Here is a 25,785-nt window from a genome sequence, read left to right as displayed (position 1 = left end):
TGACGGATGTGCTATCTCGGCAGAGTAAGACGTTTAAGGCCGAGTTCAGACAGTCATTTTAATAATTGGGCTAGTCACGTCAGCAGCTTCATGCTCTTGTCCATATTGTGACTGGGTGCAAGAGCTGCCTGCTATTTACATGCACTATTTTTTACCTGTAAAATGGACCAGACTAATGTATTGCAGGCCTAGATTGGCCATCTGTCCAATCGGGCAAATTCCCGGTGAACTGCGAGGCTGAATCAACAGCGGGCCGCCAGCTCCAGGCCAACCTGGCCTATTCACTTCCTAGCTGACTGTTTCTTCAGTTGGCACAATATGTTTCTTGGTCATGTGGCGCTGGCCGGCAGGACGTTCTGTGGGGGCAGAGCTAGGGCTGCTTCACTCTCCATGCTCCTCATGCTAGGTGTAGGCTGCTGCAGTGACATAGGAGACTCTGCAGTTTGCTCTGTTTGTGAGTGGTAAGGAGTTTTCAGACTTAGAGCAGCTGCCCAGTGACCTGTTGTGTGGCATAGTGGTGAAAAAGGGTCTTTTGAATAGCCTCTTGTAAATCGTTGTCATGGGGTGGGGCTTAATTTCTGCTGCAGACTATTCCATTTGCAGGATCCTTTTTGTTGGACTAGAGACAGCATTGGATGAGGTAAGTAATCAACAATGTATCTAATCCTTTACTGTAACATTTAGAATGTTTGTGATGGGTATATCCTGTTTTTGTGTACACTTCACTTGTTTCATGTGTGTTCATGGTGCGGGATGTGTGCGCATGGTGCGTGATTGCGTGACGTGTGCGTAATTGCGTGACGTGTGCGCATGGTGTGTGATTGTGTGACGTGTGCGCATGGTGCGTGATTGTGACGCGTGTGCATGGTGCGTGACGCGTGTGCTTGCTTGCGTGACTCGTGTGCATGGTGCTTGCTTGCGTGACGCGTGTGCATGGCGCTTGCTTGCGTGACGCGTGTGCACGCAGCATTGTGATGAAGCATAGCATCCTAACCCAACATATGGCTGTCTGAATGAGGCCACACATGTAGTTCTTGTACATATTGGCTTTTCGGTGACTTTCCTCTCCTTTGCTCTGATGCAAAGTATTGAGGTACTTGTCTAGACAGCGCTCGGATGGTTTGATGCAGCTGTGTTTCCTCTACTCTGATGAACAGCGTAAACAGTTACAGGAAAATGTTACAGAATTACAGCAATGCAATATTGTACTAAAATAGACCTGTCATAAAAGTGGGCAAATACTCTCATGAGTCATTTGTAATCCAGACATATCTGGTAAGGCTGAAGGTTTTTATTGCTGATTTTTTGCTATTTGACATGCTCATCTTTGTTCAATGTTTGATCCTTTTTATGTATTTTTTAATCCTAGGGATACTATTGGTGATCAAAATTTTGTTGCATTATGTGAGAAACTAAAAGTATCTTCCCATGTGAGATTGCTGGCCTGGCAAACATACAAGAGGATGTTCTCTACAGATGGGACATTGGTAAGTGTCAAATAATTTGGAAATATTCTAAAACCCATACAAGGTCTGAACTTTGCCATCCACAATAATGTACAAAACATATACTGTACTGCTGTTTATGGCTAGGGTCATGCAGAGGGCGGTGTGTGCGTTCCCAGCTGCTATCAAATACATTGTAGGGAAATTAGTCTACAGCAGGGGTCTCAAACTCAGCTGGGCATATGCGCCGCACACGGAAAAACATTTAATTTGGGGGGCCGCATTATTTGCACGACAAAGTGACATTTTTAGTGATACCATTTTATTTTCTTATACATCTTTTGAACTGGTCCTCATCTTGCAGACGTGGTCTCCCATCCAGGTTCCCCATATTGCCGACATGGTCTCCCATCCAGGTTCCCCATATTGCCGACATGGTCTCCCATCCAGGTGCCCCATATTGCCGACATGGTCTCCCATCCAGGTGCCCCATATTGCAGACATGGTCTCCCATCCAGGTGCCCCATATTGCAGACATGGTCTCCCATCCAGGTGCCCCATATTGCAGACATGGTCTCCCATCCAGGTGCCCCATATTGCAGACATGGTCTCCCATCCAGGTGCCCCATATTGCAGACATGGTCTCCCATCCAGGTGCCCCATATTGCAGACATGGTCTCCCATCCAGGTGCCCCATATTGCAGACATGGTCTCCCATCCAGGTGCCCCATATTGCAGACATGGTCTCCCATCCAGGTGCCCCATATTGCAGACATGGTCTCCCATTCAGGTCCCCCATATTGCAGACATGGTCTCCCATCCAGGTCCCCCATATTGCAGACATGGTCTCCCATCCAGGTCCCCCATATTGCAGACATGGTCTCCCATCCAGGTCCCCCATATTGCAGACATGGTCTCCCATCCAGGTCCCCCATATTGCAGACATGGTCTCCCATCCAGGTGCCCCATATTGCAGACATGGTCTCCCATCCAGGTGCCCCATATTGCAGACATGGTCTCCCATCCAGGTGCCCCATATTGCAGACATGGTCTCCCATCCAGGTCCCCCATATTGCAGACATGGTCTCCCATCCAGGTCCCCCATATTGCAGACATGGTCTCCCATCCAGGTCCCCCATATTGCAGACATGGTCTCCCATCCAGGTTCCCCATATTGCAGACGTGGTCTCCCATCCAGGTCCCCCATATTGCAGACGTGGTCTCCCATCCAGGTCCCCCATATTGCAGACGTGGTCTCCCATCCAGGTCCCCCATATTGCAGACGTGGTCTCCCATCCAGGTCCCCCATATTGCAGACGTGGTCTCCCATCCAGGTCCCCCATATTGCAGACGTGGTCTCCCATCCAGGTCCCCCATATTGCAGACGTGGTCTCCCATCCAGGTCCCCCATATTGCAGACGTGGTCTCCCATCCAGGTCCCCCATATTGCAGACGTGGTCTCCCATCCAGGTTCCCCATATTGCAGACATGGTCTCCCATCCAGGTTCCCCATATTGCAGACATGGTCTCCCATCCAGGTCCCCCATATTGCAGACATGGTCCCCCATCCAGGTCCCCCATATTGCAGACGTGGTCTCCCATATTGCAGCAGACATGGTCTCCCATATTGCAGCAGACATGGTCTCCCATATTGCAGCAGACATGGTCTCCCATATTGCAGCAGACATGGTCTCCCATATTGCAGCAGACATGGTCTCCCATATTGCAGCAGACATGGTCTCCCATATTGCAGCAGACATGGTCTCCCATATTGCAGCAGACATGGTCTCCCATATTGCAGCAGACATGGTCTCCCATATTGCAGCAGACATGGTCTCCCATATTGCAGCAGACATGGTCTCCCATATTGCAGCAGACATGGTCTCCCATATTGCAGCAGACATGGTCTCCCATATTGCAGCAGACATGGTCTCCCATATTGCAGCAGACATGGTCTCCCATATTGCAGCTGACATGGTCTCCCATATTGCAGCTGACATGGTCTCCCATATTGCAGCTGACATGGTCTCCCATATTGCAGCTGACATGGTCTCCCATATTGCAGCTGACATGGTCTCCCATATTGCAGCTGACATGGTCTCCCATATTGCAGCTGACATGGTCTCCCATATTGCAGCTGACATGGTCTCCCATATTGCAGCTGACATGGTCTCCCATATTGCAGCTGACATGGTCTCCCATATTGCAGCTGACATGGTCTCCCATATTGCAGCTGACATGGTCTCCCATATTGCAGCTGACATGGTCTCCCATATTGCAGCTGACATGGTCTCCCATATTGCAGCTGACATGGTCTCCCATATTGCAGCTGACATGGTCTCCCATATTGCAGCTGACATGGTCTCCCATATTGCAGCTGACATGGTCTCCCATATTGCAGCTGACATGGTCTCCCATATTGCAGCTGACATGGTCTCCCATATTGCAGCTGACATCAATACCAATGCAGCATCTGAAACAACGGATACTGGAAGCCTGTGCTGATGTGTCACATGACCCTCTTCCCACTGAAAAAAATAAAGTTGGATCCAAAATGGCCGACTTCAAAATGGCCGCCATGGTCACCACCCATCTGGAAAAGTTTTCCTCCTCCCATATACTAATGTGCCACAAACAGGAAGTTAATATCACCAACCATTCCCATTTAATTTAGGTGTATCCATATAAATGGCCCACCTAGTATATTGATTGTTTATGACCCGGTAGTGCAAAACCTGCCTAATCTTTAAAAATAAGTATCAATGTATACTCGTATCCCTATAATCTTTTTGACACCTTTTTGCAGCAACTGGTAGGACTCAGGCATACGTCTGTGCAAATCGATCCAAGCATGGACAGTTAATGCACGGACTGGCCGCAGGTCTCTTGACCCGAGTGTAACAGGCTCATAGAAATACACTGTGTGCAGAATTATTAGGCAAATGAGTATTTTGATAACATGATACTTTTATACATGTTGTCCTACTCCAAGCTACATAGGCTTGAGAGCCAACTACCAATTAAGTAAATCTGGTGATGTGCATCTCTGTAATGAGTAGGGGTGTTGTCTAATGACATCAACACCCTATATAAGGTGTGCTTAATTATTAGGCAACTTCCTTTCCTTTGGCAAAATGAGTCAGAAGAGAGATTTGACGGGCTCTGAAAAGTACAAAATTGTGAGATGTCTTGCAGAGGGATGCAGCAGTCTTGAAATTTCCTAACTTTTGAAGCAAACAACCAACAGGGTCGCAAGAAGCGTGTTGGCCAAAAAAGGAGCAAAATAACTGCCCATGAATTGAGGAAAATCAAGTGTGAAGCTGCCAAGATGCCATTCACCACTAGTTTTGCCATATTTCAGAGCTGCAACGTTACTGGAGTATCAAAAAGCACAAAGTGTGCGATACTCAGGGACATGGCCAAGGTAAGGAAGGCTGAAAAACGACCACCTTTGAACAAGAAACATAAGATAAAACGTCAAGAATGGGCCAAGAAATATCTTAAGACTGATTTTTCAAAGGTTTTATGGACTGATGAAATGAGAGTGATTCTTGATGGGCCAGATGGATGGGCCAGAGGCTGGATCAGTAAAGGGCAGAGAGCTCCACTCCGACTCAGACGCCAGCAAGGTGGAGGTGGGGTACTGGTATGGGCTGGTATCATTAAAGATGAATTTGTGGGACCTTTTCGGGTTGAGGATGGAGTGAAGCTCAACTCCCAGACCTACTGCCGGTTTCTGGAAGACAACTTCTTCAAGCAGTGATACAGGAAGAAGTCGGTATCGTTCAAGAAAAACATGATTTTCATTGAGGACAATGCTCCATCACATGCATCCAACTACTCCACAGCGTGGCTGGCCAGTAAAGGTCTAAAAGAAGACAAAATAATGACATGGCCCCCTTGTTACTGGATCTAAACCTCATAGAGAACCTGTGGTCCATCATAAAATGTGAGATCTACAGGGAGGGAAAACAGTACACCTCTCGGAACAGTGTCTGGGAGGCTGTGGTGGCTGCTGCACGCGATGTTGATCGAAAACAGATCAAGCACCTGACAGAATCTATGGATGGAAGGCTGTTGAGTGTCATCATAAAGAAAGGTGGCTATATTGATCACTAATTTTTTTGGGGTTTTTGTTTTTGCATGTCAGAAATGTTTATTTCTAAATGTTGTGCACTGATATTGGTTTACCTGGTGAAAATAAACAAGTGAGATGGGATTATATTTGGTTTTTATTAAGTTGCCTAATTCTGCACAGTAATAGTTACCTGCACAAACAGATATCCTCCTAAGATAGCCAAATCTAAAAAAAACCACTCCAACTTCCAAAAATATTAAGCTCGGATATTTGAGTCTTTTGGGTTGATTGAGAACATAGTTGTTGATCAATAATAAAAATCATACTCTAAAATACAACTTGCCTAATAATTCTGCACACAGTGTATATGAAGTTGTCATGGTCGGTTGGGAGAGCCGCGGCCAGTCCGTGCATTGCGAAATCCAAAACCGACAAAATCCCTACGGTCATACACCAAAATTGTTGGGAAAGTCTTTCCAGAAGAGAGGAGTTTTTTATAGCCATGCTCCTTATTAACACCCATGGTTTTGGTATATTATGCCTAACCAGCTTATATGGGTTGGATAGTCGGGTGTCCACATACTTTTGGCCATCTTGTGTAGTGACAAATTGCTATTACTCAGTGAATTAGACTGTAGATCTTGTTTTGCTCTTATAGGCTTCAGTTCTATAACTGAAAGCAATCAAACCTTAACTTATCTCTGACTGGAGCCAACAAAATATTTTTATGTCTAAGTGTACACCACCCACTGAGTCATTGCGTAAAAAAAAATCAAGGGAATACTTGAGTCTTTTGTTCATCGAGATCTGATGTGCAATTTCATTGGAAAGTCTTTACTAATGTAAATTGTTTAGGTCATTTTGTTCTCAACGAATTATCAAAAAGAAAGCCCCCAACTCAGGGTAATGTTGGAGATCATGCGACCAGGGCTGCTACCAGGAATTTTAGGCTGCGTTCACACATTGCGTATTTTCGTGCGCTTTTTGAAAATACGCAATGTGCTTTGTGTCTGCCAGCAAAGTGAACGGGAAATTCACTTTGCCGTTCAGACACTGTGTAATTTTACGCAGCGGGAAAGCGCAGCTGCGTAAAAAATTGGCATGTCAATTCTTTACGCAGCTGCGTCCTGCGCTTTCTCTCTATTGTGCCCATTATAAGCGATGTTCACACACTGCGTAATTCCATCGCTTTTTTACGGGGGCGCAGGATGGATACTCACCTACCCGATGTCAGGGGAGAGGCGTCCGGTCCGCTCAGGTCCCGCGCTTCCAGCATCTGCCGGTGAGCCGATCAGCTGTTAGCTAACCAGCTTGTAACCGGCTTCCGGTCAGCTGATTACAAGCCGGTCAGCTGATAGTCTGCAGATCGCTTCACGGCAGATGCTGCAAGCGCGGGACGGAGCAGACGCGTCTCTCATCCATCGGGTAGGTGAGTATCCATAGTCTGTACATACACTGCTAGGGACACACACACGACACATAGACACACAGGACACATAGACACACACGACACACAGACAGTACACATGTCACCCTTCATTTTCACACTGCGTTTTTTGCTGCGCTTTTTTACGCAGTGTGTGAATGGAGGTGCTTTTTTTACCTGCTTAAAAAAACGCAGGAAAATACGCAGCGTAAAAAAACGCAGGGAAATACGCAATGTGTGAACGCAGCCTTAGAGCCCTATACTGGCAAAAATCTTCAAGCCCCCTTAAGACTCCGCCCAGGCTCCACCCCTGTTCCGCCTCCACCCCTTGAACCTTCCACAGACCCCCACTGCCAACTCTTGGAAAAACACTTCTGCACCACGTTGTCATCAGTCACACCTTAACAGTTTCCATCGCCCATACACCAGTAATGGCAGTAATGCCCTGATGGCGGCCTTGTAGTCCGACCCTGAGAATAAAGTAACGTCGCAAAATTTACGTGAAAAGTCACTGGCAATATTGCTATCTTTCCCAACCCACTCAGGAAAAGTTAATAAATTATTCTGTCATTTATGTCTACCCTAAAATAGTGGCATCAAAAACTACAACTTTTCCCGCAATAAACAAGGCCCATACAGTTACATCAATGGCTAAAAAGTTATAAGATATGTATTAGGTTACTGGAATATCCCCTTTAAGACAGGCAACTGTACTTTATTGCAGGCAGGGAGACAGGCAGCAGTCAGTAGGGTTGAACTTAGTAGTACTTGGTAACAAAAAATGAAAAAAGAGTCAGCTCACCTACTTTAGAAGTACGATGCACAGAGACTGGCAGTGCCGCAGGAGGATTAAACTAAGAACGAGGATTCCAGCTTTAGGATCTCTATTAAAAAACACATTAAGCATGTATTAAAAACACATTTATAGAAAAATATGAGTAGGAAATTTACGTCACATGGGGAGATGTTACGGGCAAACACGTTTCAAACAGAAGTCTTAAATCATTGCATGACAGGCAGCAGTCAGTAGGGTTGAACTTAGTAGTACTTAGTAGTTTGCAGGCAGCAGAGACTGCCTCCAACTTCACACTGCACAAGCATGGAGCGGGGGCAAATGAGAGGTCGGAGAGACGAGTGGGCAAGCGGACGCACGCACCTCATCAATTTCGGGCCCTCAACTCCTGCATATAATGTGCCACAAAGGCTCGGGCATGTTGGCAGCTTAGGAACAGAGGGCAGGCCGGCCACGTCTGACCTAAGTCATGTCACATGCAGCCAGCCCCCTCTGCTGCGGCCATACAATTCAAGTAGCTGCTGCTGTGACTGGGGCTTAATAAAATCAAGTAATTACTCCGGGCCCCAGCGTGCCACTCAGCCTGCCAGGCCGTTTATACAGTGGCTCGGCTGTGCTGCCTCAGCTCAGGTTGTGCAGCATGTCTCACCCACTCCGGGCCACCCCTCCTTGCTTCTGCTCACTGGGCCCCATACACCAGTAATGACAATAGTGCCCTGATGGCGGCTCTGCATGCGACCCTTCAAGGTTATGCTTCTCTAGACCATCACGGACCAACTGTCAAAACGGTCACTCTGGATGATGTTGCAGGTAGCATAAAGCTCAGCATAGAGTCCAGACTCTCTCACATCTGTCACATGTGCTCAGTGTGAATCTCACCTTATCTCCGAAGAAACCGGGCTGCCAGTTGAGGACCTGTCAATACTGGCATTCTCTAGTAAATGCCTGTTTTTCTGGCCTAAAACACAAAGGGGCAGGTACCAGTCCTGCTCCTGGGGTAATGCCTTCTACAGTCCTCCACCTCTTCTTATGTACAGTGGTGGCCAAAAGTATTGGCACCCCTGCAATTCTGTCAGATAATATTCAGTTTCTTCCTGAAAATGATTGCAATCACAAATTCTTTGGTCTTATTATCTTCATTTATTTTGCTTGCAAGGAAAAAACACAAAAGAGAATGAAGCAAAAATCAAATCATTGATCATTTCACACAAAACTCCAAAAATGGGCCAGACAAAAGTATTGGCACCCTCAGCCTAATGCTTGGTTGCACAACCTTTAGCCAAAATAACTGCGAACAACCGCTTCCGGTAACCATCAATGAGTTTCTTACAATGCTCTGCTGGAATTGTAGACCATTCTTCTTTGGCAAACTGCTCCAGGTCCCTGATATTTGAAGGGTGCCTTCTCCAAACTGCCATTTTGAGATCTCTCCACAGGTGTTCTATTGGATTCAGGTCTGGACTCATTGCTGGCCACCTTAGAAGTCTCCAGTGCTTTCTCTCAAACCATTTTATAGTGCTTTTGGAAGTGTGTTTTGGGTCACTGTCCTGCTGGAAGACCCATGACCTCTGAGGGAGACCCAGCTTTCTCACACTGGGCCCTACATTATGCTGCAAAATTTGTTGGTAGTCTTCAGACTTCATAATGCCATGCACACGGTCAAGCAGTCCAGTGCCAGAGGCAGAAAAGCAACCCCAAAACATCAGGGAACCTCCGCCATGTTTGACTGTAGGGACCGTGTTCTTTTCTTTGAATGCCTCTTTTTTTTTCCTGTACACTCTATGTTGATGCTTTTTCCCAAAAAGCTCTACTTTTGTCTCATCTGACCAGAGAACATTCTTCCAAAACGTTTTAGGCTTTCTCAGGTAAGTTTTGGCAAACTCCAGCCTGGCTTTTTTATGTCTCGGGGTAAGAAGTGGGGTCTTCCTGGGTATCCTACCATACAGTCCCTTTTCATTCAGACGCCGACGGATAGTACGGGTTGACACTGTTATACCCTCGGACTGCAGGGCAGCTTGAACTTGTTTGGATGTTAGTCGAGGTTCTTTATCCACCATCCGCACAATCTTGCTTTGAAATCTCTCGTCAATTTTTCTTTTCCATCCACATCTAGGGAGGTTGCCCACAGTGCCATGGGCTTTAAACTTCTTGATGACACTGCGCACGGAAGACACAGGAACATTTAGGTCTTTGGAGATGGACTTGTAGCCTTGAGATTGCTCATGCTTCCTCACAATTTGGTTTCTCAAGTCCTCAGACAGTTCTTTGGTCTTCTTTCTTTTCTCCATGCTCAATATGGTACACACAAGGACACAGGACAGAGGTTGAGTCAACTTTAATCCATGTTAACTGGCTGCAAGTGTGATTTAGTTATTGCCAACACCTGTTAGGTGCCACAGGTAAGTTACAGGTGCTGTTAATTACACGAATTAGAGAAGCATCACATGATTTTACAAACAGTGCCAATACTTTTGTCCACCCCCTTTTTAGGTTTGGTGTGGAAATATATCCAATTTGGCTTTAGGACAATTCTTTTTTTGTTTTTTTCATTGAAGACAAATTAAATGAAGAGAATAATACCAAAGAATTTCTGATTGCAATCATTTTCAGGAAGAAACTGAGTATTATCTGACAGAATTGCAGGGGTGCCAATACTTTTGGCCGCCACTGTAGCTACCTGTGTCCTGTTATCTGCTCCATACTCTTTAGATAGTGTTGGGAGACTGTAAACTTCTTGTTAGGCTGTGTACCGACGATGCGTTTTTTAAGCGTTTCCGCAGCGGCAAAAACTCTGCAGAAACGCTTAAAAAACGCAAGGTAGAAGGCCTGCCATGTTCCCCAATGATAATCCGCATGTGCTGTGCACATGCTGCGGAAATTTCCGCTGCGGGTTATCATTGCGGAAAAAAACGCAGCACTACCAATTATTTTGCGGAAGCACTGCTTTTTCGCCGCCACTGACTTTCATTGGAACGCTTGGATTCCGCATCACTTGATCTGTACATGTGGAATCCATGCGTTTCAATGTGCGGATGGTAACCGGGTGTGGAGGAGAGGAGACTCTCCTCCGGACCCGGGTACCATAGAACATGTAAAAAAAAGAATAAAATAAAAAATAAATATTATATTTACCTTCTGATGGCCCCTGGTGTGCTCGTCTTCACTTTCCGGCAGCTCGCGGTGGACTGAAGGACCTGCGCTGACGTCATTTAGTCATATGACGGCAGGTCCTTCAGTGTAGTGTACCGCGAGCTGCCGGCAAGCCAGGACGGAGCGAAGCCAGACTCCGGGGGCCATCGGAAGGTACGTATAGATTTATTTTTTACCATTCTTTCGGTCGCACTATATAAATCCGTGCTGCCCTGATCATTGTTCTCTGCTGGTGCTGTGATCAGCACCAGCAGGGGACAATGTTTTAGAGTAGTAGTCTGCTCCCACAGTGTCCAACTGTAAAAATAAGAATAAAATAATAAATAAAAAATCCTTATACTCACCTGTCCTGAGTGTTCCCCTCTGTAATCCATGCGACCAACCATGCTGAGGAGCCAAGGAGAATGACTCCTGCAGCGAGCGGGACCCGGATCTCCGCTGAGCTTCTCGGCGTGAGTGGTCCCATGGATTACAAGGTCAACCACCCCCTTCCTCTTTCCTCCTCATCCTCCTCCCCTTTTCTCATTTTCCCTCCCTGTTTCCCCCCCTTTCTTACTTACGAATTCTTTCTTTTTCTCTGTCTTTATCTTTTCTTTTCTCATAAATATTTATCTAAATATTCAAATGTTATGGATATTACTGTATTGTTTTGTCCTCGTTTCTTTCCCCTTTATTGTAAAAATCCTTCAATAAAAATAATGTAACAAAAAAGATGACCGTATGTGCTAGTCGGGTCCGATTTATGGACTAGACTATTGCATGTAGATAAAGGCGTTTTTTCTCTTGAGGCTGGCACCACATTCCTACACCGGTAACAACTCTGCTGATATTTGCTTCTCCATGATCTGTGGACTGATGTCCTGTGAAGGCCTCATATTTGATGTTCTCTTTCACTTATAAATGCTATATGTAACTTATGCTACAGTAGATTATTTATTCATTTGTTGTTTGAACAAAATATTGGAAAGTCATGGATATATTATATATAGGTGGGATCACTGGAGGATCTGGATAATGTCATGCATTTGTGGCCTTTAATAACTTCTTTTTGTGGGAATGTGGCACCACCTTGTGGTTTCCCACTATTTTATAGACTTTAATTAGTATGTGATTTCTTGTATTGTTCTGAATAAAGTTTGATACTTTGTTTGTAAATATGGTTCTGGTGTACATTTTTTTCTATATGATTTATTTTCCATGTAGATGTAGGCAGCTCTGACATCAATCTGCTGTGTGGATGAGCACAGCGAGCTAGTCACATCGGCAATTTTTGGAAGCGACTAACCCATTTTTCAATTTGGCCTTTTGAACCCTTCCTTAACTTTTTTTTTAATTCCATATCCCATGATTTCTTATGATTTACATTTCTCTTTCAATTAAATGTCTTCCTTGGCTTCAGTTTGCTACAATAAAACATACTGCACCGTACTCTTCTTCACCAGTGAGTTTCCACCACTGTTCCCAGTGTGTGGCATTGGCTGCTGCGCTGACGTCGCCCTGACAGCACGCTCATTGGCTCTAGCAGTCAATTTAGGCATGTACACTGACCGCATGGAAATAATGAGCTGGGAACAGTGTTCATTAAAGGGCAGTGTTGCTCACATCCTCATATTGTACCAATGTATGTGATTTTTTTTTTTTTTATTGCAGCTTACCTGCGTAGTTGTACATTGTTCAGCTCTTTGTCTCTTTTTTCATTGTTAGTGCTCAAACTCTGCTTTCACCAAATTCCCCTTTTCTTCTCACTGAGGATGAACAGGGGACCATTGTTGAGATCAGTGGGGGCCCCCGTATATTTTATTGCTTATTCTGTGAAAGGGTGATACATTTCCATTGTGGGACAACCACTTTAACAGATGTTATGTCCCTATGCACAATAGATGGCTGTCAGCCGGGCCATAGTTGAGCCGACAGCTATCTCTCCTTTCTCCTCCGTATACAGGAGCACTCAGCTCTGCCAAACACTCTTGTGTTGTGTATGTGAGACCCTCTGCTGCCTCCTGCCAGTCACTTATCTCACCGAGAACAAAAGAATCGTCAGTCTGAAGTCAGGATGACCCCATAAACCTTGCTGACTGATATCAGCGATTTCAGCCAACATTAGTTTAATATGTATTTGGGTCCTTCAATGTCCAGTTACCGTGCATCGTGCCTTAATTGTGTCTCAGACTTTTGCACTATTCTATGTAGGGTGGATTGTATATCTTTAAGCTTTTTAATAAAACATCTGAACCTGAGTCTGGACTTCTCTATTCTTAAAAAAAAACCATGAGTTTGGCCACTAAGTGGCGCTGTTTTGTTGAAAGATGAGAAGGTTATCTATTTTAGTTATGAAGCCCTGTGATGGCAAAGAAGGTTATAGGAGATAAAAGGTGCTTGCTGTCATAATGTCTGTGTTCTATAAATCACGTGACTTCTAGGCATAAATCAGTGAATGCTGTGCTTATCTAGAATACTAGGGCGGCAGGGAGATACTAGCCCGCTCTGCTCTCCTCCTTGCTTCCCGGCACTTTGCAGTGGATTGAAGGACCTGCGCTGACGTCAGAGTCATGTGATGGGTCACGCGACGCTGACGTCGGCAGGTCCTTCACTCCTACCACTGCTGGCAGCCGGGACCGAGCGAAGCAAGACAGCGCGGGCCATCGGAGGGTAAGTATATATTAATTTTTTTATTTTTAACCACTCTCTCGGGTCACACTATATAAATCCATGCCAGTTGCATGGATTTATATAGTGTGACCTAGTTGTCAAGCACTTTCCAAGTGATGCTAATCGCTTGGAAAGCGCTTGTCAATCCGCATGTGGAAATGCCGGTGAATAACGCTTCATTTCCGCATGTCCCTGGCAGGAAAACGCATGTACAATCCACATGTACAATCCGCAGGCGTTTTTTTCTGCCAGGGAGATGCAGAAACGCTCAGGAAAAAATCCGGAGCATTTCTGCATCGTGGGCACATATAATACAATTATATTGTATTCCAAGGGGATTCATTGTGCATGTGTGATCAGAAATAAACAGACCGCTTTGGATTATATATGATTAGATGTGATCATTTCAAGAATATATTTGAATTTATCTGCACATGCCACAATCACAATTAGCATATTGTCACAATTCTGGCTCAATTTGCAATCAAAAATTGTCTTTCGTGAAGCACATAATCTTTTAGGAAAAGCATCACAGAGATAAAAACAGCCTTACCAACACAGGGTCAGATTACCAATGCACTAGCAGGATGCAGCAGACCCCCATGATAAAGGCAGGGGCAGCACAGGTGCAAAATATGCATGAAACAACCACTCACAGACCTACCAATTCATGGAGGGGGTGACTATGTAGTATTAAACATGCACACAGATGGGGCTTGCATAGGACGCCAGTCACAAGGGTTCGTGTGATGCACAGTGTCTGGCTTATAACCTATTGATGACGCCCATATTATTAGATCAGTTAGGTTGCCCAGCACCACGATACAAAAGCACCAATTTACCCAGTCAACATTAAAGGGCCTGGCTGCATCCTGCAAAATGGAAAAATGTGCAATAAAAAAATGAAAAATAATGTACAAGATAAATACATTACATGAGGTATTGGTCGATATTTTAGCCAAAATACGCCATCTCGCAACCCGCGCCGAGGGTGCATAATCTTTTAGACACTTTTTCCGACTTGTCTGACAATGAGGCATGACCTTGCTTAATAATGGTGTGGCTTATTTGGAAATAGGCATGACCTAACAAGCGGCATATTGCGCCAGCATTGTAGCGTACAATTTTAGAATAAAGTATGCCAACTAAGAGGTGACATAAAGTTAGAGTACACGGTCTTAAAATTAGTTTTATCAATCAGCAAGTAGCACCTTTATAAACTTTATAAGACTGCCTAGTGTAAGTTTGCACTGTAATATGCCCCAATGTGTATGTTTGAGGCCAGGGCTCTGCAGCGATTAGATGCACATATTGGGGCATATTTAACAATAATGTCTAAATCTTAGACAGTGCAAATTTAGATTAGGAAGTCTTAAAATGCACCAGATTTATTATAATAGTTAATACTCTTTGATACATCTGTGTAATTTTAAAAGTCTGGTCTACTTGTATACCACCTTGTACACCAAAGTAAGCCTACTTGTACACTAGGCTTACTTTGTGCTAGAAATGTATGCCACAATTGTGATGCATTTATTGACACACCAGGTCGTACATGCCCATACTCCTTTCCAATGATCATGACGGCCCCCTTGACAGAGAAGTCCTCAAAAGTTTCTAAAATACATCATAAGGCTATGTGTCCACGTAACAGAATTGATGCAGAGTGTTTTTGCCTCTCTCTGGCAGAAAAAACGCATGCAGATTTACATGCATTTTTTCTGCCAGAGAGAAGCCTTTTCGCATGCGTTTTTTCAAGCACTTTTCCAAGCGATTTTGAGCATCACTTGGAAAAGTGCTTGACAAGTTGATCACACAATATAAATCCATGCAACCGGCATGGATTTATAATGTGTGAACAACTTAATGCTTTAAATGCAGCATCTATAGTAAAAAAAAAAAAAAAAAAGAATTAATACGTTAAAAATAAAAAAAACCTGTATATTCACCTCTTCGGCGGCCCCCTGTCTGCTCTTCGGTCTCCTCCGGTCTGCTCCCGGCCGCGTCTTCTCTCTTAAGCGTCCAGCAGTGTACTGTCAGGACCTGCGGTGACGTCAGTCAGCTGATGGTCACGCGACCATCACCTGACTGCCGACGTCAGAGGTCGCGTGACCATCAGGTGACTAAATGACGTCACCGCTGGTCCTGACAGTACACTGTGGGACGCTTAAGAGAGAAGACGCGGTCGAGGAGCAGACCGGAGGAGACCGGGGGCCGCCGGAGAGGTGAATATACAGGTTTTGTTTATTTTTAACTTTTTAATTTCTTTTTTTCACCACGTGGTAGCCGGGATGAAGAGGAGTTGTAGTCTCCTCTTCATCCCAGGTACCACACGCACCGCGATTACACTGCAAATTCGCGGCCATTGAATTTAATTAAAACGCAGCAAATCCACATATACCTGCGGGTTTGCTGCGTTTCAATGGCCGCGAATTTGCAGCGCAATCGCGGTAGAAATGGTCATGCTGCGTTTTGCAACGCAATGCGAATTCGACGCACAGCACAACCGAATTCACATTGCTTTGCATGGCAGACGGTTTTACAAGCGTCTTCGCAGCCGTAAATACGCCGCAAAAACGCTACGTGGGCACATAGCCTAAATGTGGTGAAAGTCATGAAATACAGTTTTTCAGTGCAAATTATGACAGAATTTTGGCGTATCTAGCTTGATCAATATGTCCTATTGTGTTGCAGTCTTGTAAGACATTGCAGCCCAAACGTACTTGTCGTATGCTACCTGCAGTTGAGGGGGTATTCAGTTTGTTTCTTGCAGTTATTGCACAAGGTCAGATCAACACTTGGATTTTTGTGGGAGTAATATTGCAGATGCATTACATTGAACGATAATAGATTTCCTAAAGGAGAAAAAACGTGGCGCTATCTAAGCATAGTAAGATTTAATTAATTAAAAGGGTGAGTATCTATAGGAAATTGCTCACCTGATGCGGTTGTGCAAGCAGAGGCACAACTCCCACTTGTAGTATGGATGAATTTTCAAAAGACTGCGGCCGACCTGGTGAGGTGGGATTGAATCCTGAGACAGGAGTATCCCACAACGAGGATGCCAAGAACCAGGTGATGGCGCTGTCTTTGCCACCAAGTGAGATCAAGGTTCAGGAACTTCAGGTTGCTCTTAAGTAAAAAAAAAATAATTTTATTTTATTATTCACACTAATATAAAACAATAAAACCTATATACACTACGCATATCGGCTGTTTGCAGCCTTCTTCAGGTTATATTAGTGTGAATAATACATTTTTTTTTTTTTTTTTTTTACTTATGAGCAACCTGAAGTTCCTGAACCTTGATCTCACTTGGTGGCAAAGACAGCGCCATCACCTGGTTCTTCCTTTTGTCAGATGCATTACATTGTGAGGCTGCATACAATAAATTGCCATGGAGGCCTGGCCTAAACAGAGATCTAATATTGCTAACACAGCACTAAAATCACAGAACAGAAAGTGACAAACAAGCCAGCAAGTAAAAAAACAAAACGCTCCAAAAACTGTCCTGTCATATAGAAAGCGCTAGGGTTTATCGGCCAAAGTTCAAAGCCCTTCTGCATGTAAAAAGTAATGAAAACACACAAGAATTGAAATAAATAAGTGCTTAGCCTATAAGACCTTAAGCAGCAGATTCTGCCTACATTCCCACAGGACATTTCTGCAGTGGACCTCTCACATCAGAAATGCTGCAGCTAAATGTGTTGCATTGTACACTGCTGCGGATATTATTGACAGGATAGTGCTTAATCTACCGGTACTTGCTACTCATTTGTTAAAGGGATTTTGTCATGTTGAAAATGTTATCGCGATGTTCTAGAGCAGGAGGAGTTGATTAGATTGATAGACATTTTTGTAGGAAAAGTGTCAGAAAACCATTTTATTTATTCTTGTATGCCTAAATCAAGTGGGCGGTTGTATTGAGTGATTGACAGTCTTCCCTCCATGACTGTACAAGCAGAGATTGCTGTCAGTCGTTAGTAGGACCACCCACCTGACCCATGCAGACAAACACCAGGGATTTCAGTGAACAAAATAAAAGTTATACTGATTTTTTTCCCCCACAAATCTATAGATCATTCTGCTCCGTTTCTCATTCTCTAAACTGGGCAGTCCACAAATAATGCTGTCTGCATGTACAACGTGACAGGTTCCCGATAATTATTTGTTATATGGCACTGGTACTGTAATACTCAGCAGATTTTCCATCTGTTGTTGCCCCATGGGAACATAGCCACATACAGGAAAAGCTACTAAGCTTCATTTTCCCTGAATTTATCCCCTTAAGTGCACAAAAAACATCATGACTAAGGCTTAATAAGCTGTTTATAAATTTATTTTAGGTCTTGTGTTTTTTTTTTTATGAATTACATCAGAATTCAATGGTCCTTTGGCCTATGAACTGGTGTTTTATCTATGTGAGGCTGTGTAGTGCTGGATTATCAATATTATACTGCTTATTTCTTAAATGAAATCTGTCAGTAGGATCAACCCTCCTAAGCCGTATATATGGTCATAGGAAGCAGAATAAAATGATACCTTGATATCTGCGAAATCGTATTTCAGAGAAATCAAAGTTTTCCTTTATATGTAAATGAGCGGTCCAGACTATGGGCTGAACACTGATCTTCATTAGAATCTGCCTCCAGAGCCTATTTTTAATAAAAGGGAGTGTTTCCAGTGTGAGACATGTACCGAACACAGGACACAGTAGAGCGTAGATTTATCTCATAACAAATATGTTAGCAGCTGCTGCTCTCACAGCTCTGCTATATTGCAACACTGACTGCTTGTGATCTTTAAGTTGAAGCTGAGAGGAACCTGCGGATGTGTCAGGTATAATCACACACCGCTCTGCAGTGAGATCAGAAGAGCAGAGAGCAGCCATTATATATCACACTGGTAACCATTACACATCACACTTTTAACGCCCCCCACAATTTAAGATAATCCTTAGAGGCAGATTCTCATGCAGATCAGTGTCCGCCCCCATTGCCTGGAATAGGTCATTTACATATACAAAAAACATGGATTACTTTGGAATAAGACATCGGATCACATATATTATGATATCATTTTATTCAGCTTCCTATGACCTACAGGGCCATATAGACTGCTTAGGAGGGTTGATTCTACTGAAAACTTCCCTTTAACTTCCACCTATAGTTCAACCTCAGGCTGCACTTTTTAAGATTTTGAAGTTTTGATTGACTTCTTTACTTGTTATTATATTCTAAATAGAGATATAAACAATTTTTAATTACTTTGCATAAAATAGCACATGCTTGTGCAAGATCTGTAATGGTGGTATTCAGAGTGATCTTTTAATCTTGTGATATAAGATCTACAGTGGGTACGGAAATTTTTCACTCTTTGTTTCATTGCTGCCATTTGGTAAATTCTAAAAAGTTCATTTTTTTCTCATTTAAGTACACTCTGCACCCCTTCTTGACTGAAAAAAAATGTAGATTTTTTTGCAACTTTATTAAAAAAGAAAAACTGAAATCTCACATAGTCATAAGTATTCAGACCATTTGCTCAGACACTCATATTTAAGTCACCAGCTGTCCATTTCCTTTTGATCCTCCTTGAGATGGTTCTACTCCTTCATTGGAGTCCAACTGTGTTTAATTAAACTGATAGGACTTGATTTGGAAAGCACACACCTGTCTATATAAGACCTCACAGCGCATGTCAGACCAAATGAGAATCATGAGCTCAAAGGAACTGCCCAAGGAGCTCAGAGACAGAATTGTGGCAAGGCACAGATCTGGCCAAGGTTACAAAAGAATTTCTGCATTACTCAAGATTCCTAAGAGCACAGTGTCCTCCATAATCCTTAGATGGAAGAAGTTTGGGACCACCAGAAGTTTGTATAGACCTGGCCGTCCAGCCAAACTGAGCAATTGTGGGAGAAGAGCCTTGGTGAGAGAGGTAAAGAAGAACCCCAAGATCACTGTGGCTGAGCTCCAGAGATGCAGTAGGGAAATGGGATAAAGTTCCACAAAGTCAACTATCACTGCAGCCCTCCACCAGTCGGTCCTTTATGGCAGAGTGGCCCGACGGAAGCCTCTCCTCAGTGCAAGACATATGAAAGCCCGCATAGAGTTTGCTCAAAAACACGTGAAGGACTCCCAGACTATGAGAAATAAGATTCTCTGGTCTGATGAGACGAAGATAGAACTTTTTTTGTGATAATTCTAAGCGGTATGTGTGGAGAAAACCAGGCACTGCTGATCACCTGCCCAATACAATCCCAACAGTGAAACGTGGCAGTATCATGCTATGGGGGTGTTTTTCAGATTCAGAGACAGGGCGACTGGTTGCAATTGAAGGAAACATGAATGCGGCCAAGTACAGAGATATCCTGGATGAAAACCTCTTCCAGAGTGCTCTGGACCTCAGACTTGGCTGAAGGTTCACCTTCCAACAAGACAATGACCCTAAGCACACAGCTAAAATAACAAAGGAGTGGCTTCAGAACAACTCTGTGACCATTCTTGACTGGCCCAGCCAGATCCCGGACCTAAACCCAATTGAGCATCTCTGGAAAGACCTGAAAATGGCTGTCCACCAATGTTCACCATCCAACCTGACGGAACTGGAGAGGATCTGCAAGGAAGAATGGCAGAGGATCCCCAAATCCAGGTGTGAAAAACTTGTTGCATCATTCCCAAGAAGACTCATGGCTGTACTAGCTCAAAAGGGGGCTTCTACTCAATACTGAGCAAAGGGTCTGAATACTTATGACCATGTGATATTTCAGTTTTTCTTTTTTAATAAATTTGCAAAAATTTCTACATTTCTGTTTTTTTTCAGTCAAGATGGGGTGCAGAGTGTGCATTAATGAGAAAAAAATGAACTTTTTAAAATTTACCAAATGGCTGCAATGAAACAAAGAGTGAAAAATTTAAAGGGGTCTGAGTACTTTCCATACCCACTGTATATGTTTTGTCATATGCATTACATTTAAGGGAGACCAAATACTGCGGCTGGCCACGTGTAGCCAAAACTCTGCCTACTGCAGTGGCCCATTACCACACAATTGTAGGCTATATTCACACTCAGCGTTTTTTCTGTGTGTTTTTTCTTCAACGGAAGCCAAAACCTGCTCTCTTGGTAGTAAAGACAGTGTGATCAAAACACCTGTTTTGCTGTGTTTTTGATGTGTGTTTTTGGGTGCAGATTACATGTGTGCTTTGTCTACAGCTGAGGTCTCAAACTCAGCCGGGTAAATGGGCCGCACATAGAAAAAAAATTCAATATGACTGGCTGCATCCTATGCGGGAGAATATGACTTTTTCAGTGATACCATTATTTTTCTATATGACTTTTGGATGATTTTTTTTTTTTTTTGGCATTTTTTAATTTTTTTAAATGGTGTTTATCATATGGGTTATGGTACAGGTCTTCTTTGTTACTTCACTTTTTACATTAAACAGCATTTTTAGTGGGCAAATATTTATTTTTTCATACTTTTATTTTGAATATTTTTTTAAAAAATGTTTTCCTTTTTTTTTTGTTTTTGTTTCTCAGTTGACCCCATACAATATTGTTGTTTTACAATAAGTCCCGTATAGTAGTACTGGCCCCAATCCTGTAATGTCCCCTGGCCTGTAATAATGTCCTTCAACCTATAGTAATATCCCCGTCCTGTATTAATGTCCCCTGTCTTGTAATAATGGGTCCCCATCTTGTAGTGATGTCCCCATCTTGTACTTGTAACAATGTCCCACATTCTGTCGCTCTTTACACACACACAAAAAATCCTTCTCACCTGTCCTCGCTCCCTCGGTGAATAGTGTCCTCTTCCTCCTCCTCAGCCGGGGCGGCGCATGACCGTGATGTCATGCGTGGCCATGACGGATTTGCCCGCCTCTGATTGGCCCGTGGCTGGTATTGCGGTGCAGAGAGCTGGTCTCCACACTGCAATACATTTGAATTGATTATGCGTCTGAGGACGCACATTAAGTTGGAAAGGAACGCCGATATCAGGCCACAATCGTCTCAGGGGCCTTTGGGCATCACAATGGGCTGCGTGTTTGAGACCCATGGTCTGCAGTATATGTTTAATAAAGTTAGTGTTATTCACTAAAAAAATGCTTCAAAAACGCTGAAAAGCGTTTGTTGCATTTTTTTTTGTAACATTTTTTCACTTTCTGACATGCTGCAGATTTATAAAATGATCAGGAAAATAAAAAAACAAGTGTGTGCATGAGATCTCTGAAATCTCAGTTTTTGCTGGTACTGTATTTGCATTAAAAAAAGCAGCAACAAAAAACAAAACAAAACTGCATGTGAACATAGCCAAAAGGTTTTTTATGTGCTTTTTGAATGTTTCTTAATTCAAAACCAGTGGGCAACCTGTACTAACGAAGTTAATTTCTGCTCGTTAGCGGGACACGCTAGGAAACTTTGAAGCTTTGGGACTTTGCCTGTTTATCACCTCCGTCAATTCTGATGATATGACTTACACGTTTACTGAACTTCTACGGGCTTTAGATGTAAGGTAAGCTTTCATTCTCTTGATGCATGTGTCAACTTTCTCTTATGGTCAACGATCACTGCTCTTATCATAGAACTGATATATGCAATGATGTATGAAATATATAGTGGAACCACCAGGCCTTTATCTCTACACTGTGTTCCAAATTATTATGCAAATAATATTTTCTCAGATTTTCCCAAATTACCTATATGAATTGCAGTCATTGTAATTTTCCAGTCAAATAACTATTAGAGTACAATTGAAAGGTTTTTGTACAAACTGCCTATGATAACAGTATATTTAAAAAAAAATAAAACACTCAAACTGCACTCAAAATGCATGTTCCAAATTATTATGCACAGCAGAGTTTTCAACCTTTTCATTTTAATAAAGAACAAAAAAATGGTCATTTTTGAAATTATAAGCATTAGCAGGTTATTACAAACTGAAATCAAACAGTTTTCAACTCCTAACTTTATTCTAGGTGATGTAACATTTGCACATAGGACCCCTTGTTCGAAAGGAGCTTCTGAACTCTCTCATTCATTGAATGTCAGGTTTTGGATGGTTTCTGCTTCAATTGTTTTGCATGAGGACAGAATACTCTCAGAGCTGTTGCTTAGATGTGAACTGCCTCGCGCCATCATAGACACTCCTTTTTATGATGCTCCAGAGGTTCTCAATGGGGTTGAGGTCAGGGGAGCATGGGTGCCACACCATAAGTTTGTCCCCTTTTATGCTCATAGCAGCCAGAGATGCAGATGTGTTATGTGCAGCATGAGACGGGGCATTATCATGCATGAAATGATCTCGATGGTCCAGATGGATGGAGTGGAGGATGGCTGGTTGATGGACACCCCATGCAAACACGGCTACGGCGCTAACAAGGAGGAGGTGGAGTAATGTTTTGGGCTGGAATCATGGGGAGAGAGATTGTCGGCCCTTTTAGGATCCCTGAAGGGGTAAAGATGAACTCCATAATGTATGTTGAGTTTCTCAAACAGCACTTCCTTCCATGGTTCAAGAAGAAGAACCGTGCATTCCGCCGCAAGATCATTTTCATGCATGATAATGCCCCGTCTCATGCTGCACATAACACATCTGCATCTCTGGCTGCTGTGGGCATAAAAGGGGACAAACTTATGGTGTGGCCCCCATGCGACCCTGACTTCAACCCCATTGAGAACCTCTGGAGCATCATCAAAAGGAGTGTCTATGATGGCGGGAGGCAGTTCACATCTAAGCAACAGCTCTGGGAGGGTATTCTGTCCTCATGCAAAACAATTAAAGCAGAAACCATCCAAAACCTGACAAATTCAATGGACGAGAGAGTTCAGAAGCTCCTTTCGAACAAGGGGTCCTATGTGCAAATGTAACATCGCCTAGAATAAAGTTTTGAGTTGAAAACTGTTTGATTTCAGTTTGTAATAACCTGCTAATGCTTATAATTTCAAAAATGACCATTTTTTTGTTCTTTATTAAAATGAAAAGGTTGAAAACTCTGCTGTGCATAATAATTTGGAACATGCAGTTTGAGTGTTTTTATTTTTTTAAAAATATACTGTTATTGGCAGTTTGTACAAAAACCTTTCAATTGTACTCTAATAGTTATTTGACTGGAAAATTACAATGACTGCAATTCATATAGGTAATTTGGGAAAATCTGAGAAAATATTATTTGCATAATAATTTGGAACACAGTGTACTTGCGTTGAAATTCCTTTTTTTTTTTTCTTTAACATCACCTTAATTTCCATTTTTTTTCTCAGTGTCAGCAGATGTTTTGGGCTTTTGAATCAAATTGATATCAACATGGATAATCTGAGCACCAAAGTTGACAATGCAGTCTCGAAGCTTAAGAAAAAATATGAAACAACTTGCCACTTGTACCAAAAATTTCAGAGGTAAATGCTAGCTTTTTTAAAGAATTGCTGAAAAATTGTTTATGTTCATGATTTGCTTGATTTATTGCCAAGTTTAGCAATCACATTATTTCTTTTGTTACGTTTTTTAATTTTGAAATTAATCCCTTAAGGACCCTGGGATTTTCCGTTTTTGCATTTTCTTTTTTTGCTCCCCTTCTTCCCAGAGTCATAGCGTTTTTATTTTTCAGTCAATATGGCCATGTGAGGGCTTATTTTTTGCGGGACGAGTTGTACTTTTGAACGACATTACTGGTTTTACCATATCGTGTACGGGAAAACGGGAAAAAAATTCCAAGTGCGGTGAAATTGCAAAAAAAGTGCAATACCACAGATGTGGGTTTTTTTTAATTTTATTTTTTTACCACGTTCACTGAATGCTAAATCTGACCTGCCATTCTTATTCTCCAGGTCATTACGAGTTTGTAGATGCCAAACATGTATAGGTTCTTTTTTATTTAAGTGGTGAAAAAAAAATCCAAAGTTTGCTTAAAAAAAGAAAAAAAAAAAACCCTTTTCCAAGACCAGTAGCGTCTCCATTTTTCGGGATATGGGGCCGGGTGAGGGCTGAAGTTTTATTGATATCATTTTGGGGTAGATCCGATGTTTTGATCGCCCGTTATTGCATTTTATTGCAATGTTGCGGCGACCAAAAAACGTAATTCTGGCGTGTATAATTTTTTTCTCGTTACGCCGTTTACCGATCAGATTAATTCTTTTCTTATATTGATAGATCGGGCGATTCTGAAGCGGCGATACCAAATATGTGTATGTGGGATTTTATTATTTTATTTTGAATGGGACGAAAGGGGGGTGATTTAAACTTTTATATATTTTTTAATTGTTTTAATATTTTTAAAAACATTTTTTTCACTTTTTGCTTGCTTTTATAGTCTCCATAGGAGACTATAGAAGCAGCAACTGTCCTATCGCCTCTGCATATAGGTGATGAGCAGATCACCTCTATGTAGCAGAAATGCTCCTGTGCTATGAGCGCCGACCACTAGGTGGCGCTCATAGCGATCTTTACATGACAACCACTGGGGTTTGCTGCAGACCCAGGGTTGTCATGCCCACCCATCAGTGACCCGCGATTACGTGACGGGGTCACCAATGGGCGGGGTAAGTGACGCGTTTCCGGCGCGGCGCTGTTAAATGCTGCTGTCAGAGATTGACAGTGGCATTTAACATGTTAACAGCCACGGGTGGATCGTGATTCCACCCGCGGCTGTTGCGGGCACATGTCAGCTGTATAAATCAGCTGACATGTGCCCGGTTCAGTGTGGGCTCAGCGCCGGAGCCCGCGCTTAACATGGGGTACTATTACGCCCCAGGCTGTAAAGGGGTTAATGCAAGACTGCTGTTTCCCATTTTTGTAGTATTATGCTATACCAAAAAAGTCAAATACCATTTTCCAGGAGGAAAAAAAGATTTGCCTGCAGCAATATGGCCCCCGCTGCTTGCGCAGTAGCACTTCTTGGTTGCCGAGAGATGCTACTGCACATGCGCGGCGGCATATTGCTGCAGGCAAATATCTTTTTCCTCCAGCAAAATGGCGCGTGCGCAGTAGCCTCTCTTGGCAACCGAGAAGTGCTACTTTGCATGCGCGGGCGATGGAGGCCATTTTGGTTTATGTAAATTTCACGTTTGGCACAGAAATTACTAAGGCAGTATTTAAAATAGTAGGCAGGTCGCTGAAAGCACAGTGACCTGTCAGAAGGCAGACATATGAATACATAATGAGAGCACCAGTTACCGCCCCTCCCCACAGGCCGCCCCAAAGCACGAGCATATAAAGCACAAGCACGAGCTGAAAATAAAGATTATAAGG

General features: G+C 43.1%; 1 protein-coding gene across 1 annotated transcript in view; it reads left to right on the top strand.

The window, feature by feature from the left end:
* The window catches only part of RB1 (RB transcriptional corepressor 1), a 282,945-nt gene that overhangs the window by 16,243 nt on the left and 240,917 nt on the right, over nt 1-25,785 (top strand). The window contains exons 2-4 of the mRNA XM_073663829.1: nt 1,370-1,487; nt 21,941-22,053; nt 23,802-23,936. Of these exons, the coding sequence (XP_073519930.1) occupies nt 1,370-1,487; nt 21,941-22,053; nt 23,802-23,936 (366 nt within the window). The remainder of the gene's footprint in view (nt 1-1,369; nt 1,488-21,940; nt 22,054-23,801; nt 23,937-25,785) is intronic.

Source organism: Phyllobates terribilis, unplaced genomic scaffold (assembly GCF_046119375.1).
Source record: "Phyllobates terribilis strain yellow unplaced genomic scaffold, ASM4611937v1 Scaffold_2__4_contigs__length_985480577, whole genome shotgun sequence".
Lineage (NCBI taxonomy): Eukaryota > Metazoa > Chordata > Amphibia > Anura > Dendrobatidae > Phyllobates > Phyllobates terribilis.
Note: the sequence above shows the minus strand (reverse complement) of the source record. Positions and strands in the feature narration are given on the sequence as shown.